At 47.3% G+C, this 7,981-nt stretch overlaps 1 protein-coding gene across 2 annotated transcripts in view; it reads right to left on the reverse strand.

Moving 5' to 3' along the window:
- DUT (deoxyuridine triphosphatase) overlaps positions 1–7,332 on the reverse strand; it is a 12,065-nt gene extending 4,733 nt beyond the window's left edge. The window contains exons 1-4 of one of the 2 annotated variants that reach the window (XM_077764457.1): positions 7,213–7,332; positions 6,076–6,211; positions 3,786–3,877; positions 1,878–1,922 (exon numbers count right to left, since the gene is read on the reverse strand). In XM_077764457.1, coding sequence (XP_077620583.1) covers positions 1,878–1,922; positions 3,786–3,877; positions 6,076–6,211; positions 7,213–7,240 — 301 coding nt within the window. In that variant the 5' untranslated portion in view covers positions 7,241–7,332. Of the gene's footprint in view, positions 1–1,877; positions 1,923–3,785; positions 3,878–6,075; positions 6,212–6,754; positions 7,002–7,212 lie in introns of those variants that run through there. The other variant, XM_077764456.1, reaches the window with a different exon arrangement.
- Between the last annotated feature and the right edge of the window lie 649 nt (positions 7,333–7,981).

Raw genomic sequence — 7,981 nt, forward strand, 5'->3', positions numbered from 1 at the left:
AAATCCACGAATTCCCCAGGGGACAAAAAATATAGCTTCCAGGGTGTAATACGTGCCAAGCAGTGTTAGATGCTTTACATGTACTCTCCTTTATTCTTCCCAGCCTTCTGAGGCAGGCACACTAATTTTCATTTTATGGAAGAGGAAACTGAGGCTCAGAAAAGTAATAACTAGCTGATTAATGATGAAGCTGGGACCCAAATTGAGTTATTACTTCAAAGCCCATGTTCCTTTCACGCCCTTTGAAATGTCTTTAAAAGTATATCCAATCTTTTATATCCTAAAGTTATAGTCCTCCATTACCATACTTGATGTTATAAAAGTATTTTTGAAAAGCAAGCATAAGTGAGTTCAGGCAATTCTCAACCCGAGTGGGCTGTCCATCCTTGCTGTCTGTGCCAAACTTGGCTCCCCTTCAGCGGCTAAGGACTACTTTGAGGTTCCATCTTGCCTCACAGCACCACCTAGTGACGCCAAGGGCAGACGAAGAGACAGCCTGGGCGGGTCCTCAGTCCTCACTTAGGGACAGCAGTACAGGTAACAGTGAGCTCATTCAGCACAGTGCCTGGTTGGTGCAGGGATGGGGTGAGGTGAAACCCAGCACTGAAGTGCAGTGTGAAGAACAGAGGGGCTGTAGGGGCACCTGGGTGGTTCAGTCGGTTCAGGGTCCCACTCCTGATTTCGGCTCAGGTCTCAGGTGGTGGCCTCAGGGCCACGGGGCTGAGCCCCACCTGGGCGTGTGGATTCTCTCTCTCCCTTTTCCCTTTCCCAGCTCCCTGCACACTCCCTCACTCTCTCTCTCAAAAAGAAAAAAAAAAAAAAAAAAAAAAAAAAAAAAAAAAAAAAAAAAAAGGAAAAGAACAGAAAAAGAAAAGAAAAAGAGAAAGCCAGTGAGGGGTGGCTAGGGAGCCTACAGCAAGAGGGCCAGCACAGACTGGGGGCTCTTTGAGAAAGGAGGCTCCATGACCAAGTTGTTGACCTTGGGAGACCTGAGTAAGTCTTGATTATAAGGGAAACTGGAGCCACTGAGGGCTTACTTGACAAGAAACATAGAAAGGGAAGCATAGTGTATTCTCTTCACACTAAGGGAAAGATTCTCTTTTTATATTTTATCAAACATGGATGGTTCTCTCATGCAGGTTAAAAAAAAAATTCTCAGAAAATTGACCTGCATTTTCTAGAACTTTTTGCTTAAAGAATTTTTCTTTTTTTAAAATTTCTTGAATATTTATTTATTTTTGAGAGAGAGAGAGAGAGAGAGAGAGTATGTGTGTGTGCAAGCGGGGGAGGGGCAGAGAGGGAAAGACAGAGGATCCAAAGCAGGCTCTGTGCTGACAGCAGAGAGCCCTATGTAGGGCTCGAACTCTTGAACTGCAAGATCATGTCCTGAGCCAAAGTCAGATGCTTAACCAACTGAACCACCCCGGCACCCCTTGCTTAAAGAATTTCTTAATAATTACTGCTTAAATAATTCCTTAATTATAACAAAAACACAATCGCTTAAAAAATTACATAAAAAGTTTTTCCTACCTTTCTAAAACTAACTTTCTTCTAAGAATGGAGTCATTTTGGGACCAAATGCAGATTACCACTAAGCCAAGGCAGAAATCCTATCCATGAGATAATGGGTAGTTAGCCTATTAGTAAAATAACATGTATTTCACCTAACGGTCATTTAAAATTAGACATAATCAAATAATATTTGAAACTACCTCATAATTTGAGAGATGGAGATTTCTAAAAAGGCAAAAACACAACAAAAATCATTTCCTTCTGTTGAAGATAAAAATAACGCCTGTCTTTTGACTACTACCTCTTACGCAAAGGCAAAATAAATACATACACATAGTTACAGAATGAAAACGCAAACACATTACCTCCTACATCTATGAAGTGTTTCGCAGCCAAGCCAGAACGGGGAGCTAAAAAAAAAAAAATCAAAAAAACAAGTTGGCTATTTCAAGGCACGACACTCTCCTCTCCTAGAACATCTACATCTTCATCTTAACTTTGGCAGATGGTCCTGGATTAAAGAATGTATTCATTATCCTGTGTTGAAGGAGGAAAGAAGAGTGTAGAGAAACCTGATAGTTTAATTCAAAAGCTGCTTAAACCGCTCCCGCAGGACGTTGGGTCGTGGGGACGGGTGGTGGCGAGGGCCGGCACTGCTGGGGTAGACGGAGAGGTGAGCAAGCACGGCGACCGCAGACGGCTCGGTCAACAAGTCTGGCCACGAAGGCAGGACCGTAGCTGGCAGGGACGCAGGGCTGAGGGAGAAGACGGCTTTTGTCTTCAGATGGGAGGTCTGGGCATGTAGCAGTAGACGTGGGGCCAGGGCAGAGGAGGGGGCGGGGAGAGCAGGCACTAACTTAACCGACCCGTGGCAGAGCTTAGCCTAGAGCTTGGGAACCCACTCAGGAGGCAAATGCCAAATGACCCGTCCCTATCAACAAACGAGCCGGAGTAAGAGAAAAACTGTCAAGCAAACTGTCAAAACACAAACCTTAAAAACTCAGTTCCACCGTGCTTTTTATTCTTAAAATGGAAACATAAAAAGCTAACTTTCTTTATACCTTATACTTGCTGACCTGAGCATCAGGCCTATCGTTAATTATTCTAGCTTCTAGTTTTCTGTTCCAGAGTAACTTCAGTCAGGCACTTTGTCCGTTAATGGCTGCCTCATCCTGCTTTTCCTTTTATTTCATTCCATCTCCGGATCTCCCCCCCACGCCGCATACATATTCTCAAAATGCAGTCAAATACTGCCCAAAGGAGATGAAGAAAAGAGCCCATCTCCTTTTTCTTTTAAAGGCAGAAGTATGGTGGTAGTCCAGCCCCGTCCTCACCGCAGTTCCATTTGTGCCTTGAGGTTTACTCTGAAGTTAGAAAGTGTGCTCTTGAAGAAAGTTCCGAATTCTCCAGTGACAGGTGACTTGCTCTCCATTTTGTCATAGCTCCTCCGGCTAGAAGGTGTCTCCTCTAGTGCCCTGGAGGGTATCCCTTGACCCCAGTACACCCCATGAAAGGAGACCCGAAGGGGGAAAGTCTAAATAAATGGTCTGACAGACTCTGGGGCGAGCAGGAGCCACAAGTTTTACTCAGCATAAAAAATGTCATGTGCCTTTAACCCCAACCTGCCTCTCTTTCCTTATGTGACAAATATTAGCTATTCTCATCACTGTCTTCACATGTGACCTCTCATATACAATCTGACCCTTGATGGGGGAGCTCCAGTTAAAAAATCATCTGTATTTTAGGGGCACCGGGGTAGCTCAGTCGGTTAGGCCTCCAACTTCAGCTCAGGTCATGATCTCGTGGTTCATGGGTTTGAGCCCCACGACAGGCTCTGTGCTGACAGCTTGGAGCCTGGAGCCTGTTTCAGATTCTGTGTGTCCCTGTCTCTCCCTCTCTTTCAGCCCCTCCCCTGCTCACACTCTGTCTCTCTCTCTCAAATATAAACAAACATCAAAAAAAATTAAAAAAACAATCACCTGTATTTTCACTTTCTCAGGGAGGAGTTGAGGGAACAAACTCTTGGGGCCAATGTGAGCCTCCTAAAAGCTCAGGGAATCAGAAAAAAAGAGAAAGGGAGAGAGGAAAGGAGGGAGGCAAAAAGCAGATATTTACATGAAATCTAAAGTTTTCAAATGGCTGCAGCTGTCATTACAGTTGGCACTTCCTTATTTTAGGACACATGCCGAATAATATCCCTTCCCTCACTTATACCCTCAATGGGACTAAGATGAAGGAACAATCATAAAAGAAAAGCTTGACAAATCACTTACCTATTCTTCCATAGCACCCAGAAGGAAGAGCTATCTGAATGTCCGTTTTCACAAGAGCTTTTTCCATAGGTGGTACTGTATAATCATAGGCACTAGGGAAATAATGAAAGAAAATAACCAGGATGTATTCATAAAATTGTTGTTATACGCTCTTCCTTGTGAACTAAGTATACAGAATTGCTTTAAGTATATTTCATAAAATAATCACAAAACGATTCATGCAATCTTAGATTTCAGTAACCAATCCAAGAGTTCAGTACTCGAAGTTTCCAATTGATATAAAAAAAAGTTTATGAAGAAGAAAATGGCTGATATTCTCTTTTAGTCCATTATGAAAATGGTGCTATCTTTAGATATAGTCATTCTGGCAAATATTTTGGTTTAAGAGGTATCAACATGTAATTTTGTTCTCCCCTGAACAAAATTTTGTTGGGAAACTGAAATACGTATTAGCAGGAGGGGCCAGAAAGGCAGACTCTTAAAAGTTTTATGTTTCACTAACACGATATAAAAAGAGGAAGATGGGGTGTTCACGTGGCTCAGTCAGTTAAGCATCCAACTCTTGATTTCAGCTCCGGTCATGATCTCAGGGTTGGTGAGTTTGAGCCCCACATCAGGCTCTGAGCTGATAGCTTGGGGCCTGCTTGAGATTCTCTCTCTCCCTCCCCCCAACCCCGCTCTCCCTGCCCCCGCTCATGCTGTCTCTTTCTCTCTCTCAAAATAAATAAATAAACTTAAAAAAAAAAAAAAGCTGTGTTGCATCTGTTCTGCTAGTCTTGGTAGTTAACCAAGCTTACCAAGCTGAAGCCTTGAACCTCACAGGCTGGGGGACACCGCTCATCACTGTGAATAGGGCCTCGAGAAGGACACTGCTGAAAACCCAACTGTCTAAGATCCACCCATCAAATGCTGGTACTATTGTTCTTACTGTAGCCCCCTTCTTGATAGAAATTTAAGAGACTGTACAATGAATAGAACTGGAAGTTACTTTGGAAATCTTAGTGAAAACTTGTAAAGCAGCATTAACATTTTTACTTCTTTCATTGGAATTTCCTCTTTTCATAGTTGAGCCCTAATTTATTAAAGAGAGAAGTTATTTCCATGTCTATCTCAATATGCAGTCATCTCTGTTCATTAGGAGGATGTTAAAGTATCTTAAATCAACATCTCTCATGTGACTCACAACAGGGCCCAGACGATGTAGTCAAACTACATCACTCCACGTTCAGCCATGAAAACTAAGGGACTGACCATATCCCTTTCAGCTGTTAACAGTCTATACCTCACTTTTCTTCTCCTATCACCAAACACTCCTTTCTTGCCTCCTCCAGAGGCATGACTGAGACCAGTAGTTCTCGCATTAGGATCATGTGGGATGCTTTAAAGTAAATCCTAAGGATTTAGCCCTGTATTGAACACCCATAACGCCCAGCATCACTTTTCACCTACCTTAATGGTTCTAAGGACTGGGCACTGTAGTCAAGGGAAAAAGGCACTGAATTAAGGGTCATAAATTTTATGACATTCAAGCCCTTGGGCAATCAGTTCAGCTCTTCACAAACTCCCTCATCTGTAAAAAAAAGTAATACTTACCTACTTCAGGAGTGTTGCGAGGATTAAATAAAAGTGCCCACAGTAAAGGTTTTAGTAGAGGTAAAAGGTGCTGAGCAAAGGGAAGGGTGGTCGGTACTAATTACTGACATTCCTACTGCTTTTCAGATTTGTGCCCTTTCTGACATTCCCAGTCCTTGGGCTGAACTTAAATATGGACATACAGAGAAATTTAACAAATCCTTTAAGGCAGAAGCATCCTGCATTAATCTTCCCCATGTATTTTCATACTCCGCACCTAGACTTCCACCGAGGCTTTTCTTTCTGTTCCGCACGGCGTCACCCTCAGGCCACTCCTTGAAGGCCAAGGTGGGCCTTATTCATGTCTACCTTGCACCTGGAAAGGGCACAATAAATGTTGCACAACAAATAATGCCTTGGTGGATATTTATACGTAGTGACCATTCTGTATGCTTATCCCAAATCCTCACTGAATTTATGCTAAAGAGGAAGACTAAAATTTTCAACAGTAAAAAAAAAAAAAAAAAAAGAAAAGAATGAATTCCTACATAAATGCAAAAAAGTTTGTTTTTGGAATCTGTTAGGCGAAAGTTTCAAGCTGTAGCAGCAGATGGCAAGAATATAAGCTAACCTGAGAACTCTACAACTCCAGACTTGCACCTTCTCTGCGTGGGGTAGGGAGGCCACTCGCAGAAGGCAGTCGGGAGTCCCCACTCACCTGTACAGGTCGTAGCCCGCGGCCCGCGCGGACCCCTTGGTCGGGGCGGTGGCGTGCTCCGAGAGCCGGACAAAGCGGAGCCGCATGGCATCCTCCGCAGGCCGAGCCCGCTTGCTGGGGGAGATGGCGGGTGTCGCTTCAGAGCAGGGCATGGCAGAGCAGGACGAGAGAAAAGACAGCAGCAGAAGGGACAAGCGGACGGAGAATGAGCCCAGCCGCCAAAATTTTAAAAATCCCGCCAGCAACTCCTCGCCCCGCCCACCGGCCCCCGGGCGAGCCCACAGTTCTGGCTGAGAGGGAAGGCGAGAGTCAAATTGGGTGCTGGAAACCCTTCTTGGAAAGCGGATTTGGGCAAGTACGGCGCCTTTTCGAGCTTTTCCAACTCAGCGCCCGCGTCCAACCTGTGCGGGGACAGCCGTGGTGGCCTCCCGCACACACGACAGGACGCAAGCACTCCCCCCATGGAGATCCCGAATGGACTCGCGCGCGCGCACCTCGGGGCTGCGCGGGTTCCCACTGCCTACACCGCCCGGAGCACCCGGGCTCTTTTAGGTCCCGCCCGCTCGCCGCCTCCTTCTCTTCCTCCTCCTCCCTGGGCGGCCGTGGGGAGGACAGGCCGGGCTCCCAGCCTCCCCACGCCCTGCAAGGCATGTCCCGGCAGCCCGGGCCCCAGCATTACTGGCGCCGCGGCAGCGCCGACTCAGGCCGCGAGTGCTGGACAGCGGCCGGGGCGGCCCCGCGGCCTCTGCTCTCGGCGCCGCGCCGCGCGCGTCGTTGAACACCGAGCGGAGCAAACACGCAAAGAAACGGTAGCCGAGCGGGGCGCGACGGCAGACGGGAGTCATTTGCCCCGAAATGTGGGCGCTGGTTGGCTGCCCCGCTCCCGCAGGCGCTCTCCGGGTCTGCACCCTAAAGTTACGTCCGGGTAAAATGACCTCGGAAGCAGTTACCGCCGCCGCGGTCTGACGGAGAGCGCAGGGAGGCGGCGCATGGGCCGCCCTCGGGCTGGCGCAGGCTCCGAGCCCCCGGGTCGCGGTCTCTGCTTCCCTCCTTGGACCCTCGCCTTTTTTTGTGGTCTCGGTTGCCCAAGCCTATCCACGAGGCTCGGGGCCTGGGCCCTGCGCGCTGCTGAGTTACCTGGGGAGGCGGCGGCCCCCGCGGCCATGGCTCCTCAGGTTCTAATCTCAGAGATCCCCAAAGCAACAGAACCGCATCATGATGCAGGTGACGGTCGCTGAGCTCAGTGCTGCGACCTTGGCTGTAGGCCAGGCAGCGTGTTCCATTCCTTACGGTACCCACAGTGCACGGCGTGTTGTTTATCCTTGAAGGGGGCCGGGGCGGGGCGGGGCGGGGGCAAGCATCTCCGGATGATCCCAAGGATAACTCCGTTGAAATACTAGCACTGTTTCATATGACCCCACAGAAGCACAGAGGGGGGACCCCAGTGGCTGGCATTCGAACGAAGATCCTAGGCTACCCAGGAATAATTTACAGTGGGGATCAGGAAATAACTTTCTAGGGGCGCCTGGGTGGCTTAGTCGGTTAAGCGTCCGACTTTCGCTTGGGTCAGGATCCCGTGGTTCGTGGGTTCGAGCCCCGCGTCGGGCTCTGTGCTGACTGCCAGCTCAGNGAAATAACTTTCTAAAGAATTGTAAATTGACTTTTCTAGGATATAAATATCTCCAGTCATTTCCAGAACTGATGCAAAAATCTGAAAAGCAAAATAACGTTGTCAAGATAAATGCAAACAATAGGGTAGTTTTAGAAACGTGACAGAAACGTTAGGGTTTTGTTGAGGAAGTTTCCAGACTTCCCTGCGGGGCCTTCTCTGCTGTCTCTTACTGGTTCCATTTCAGTGTTGGAATTCCTCTGGATGACGTTGTGGATTATACTCTCTTTACGCTCT

This window comes from Crocuta crocuta, unplaced genomic scaffold (assembly GCF_008692635.1).
Source record: "Crocuta crocuta isolate KB4526 unplaced genomic scaffold, BGI_CrCroc_1.0 scaffold102, whole genome shotgun sequence".
Taxonomy (NCBI): Eukaryota; Metazoa; Chordata; class Mammalia; order Carnivora; family Hyaenidae; genus Crocuta; species Crocuta crocuta.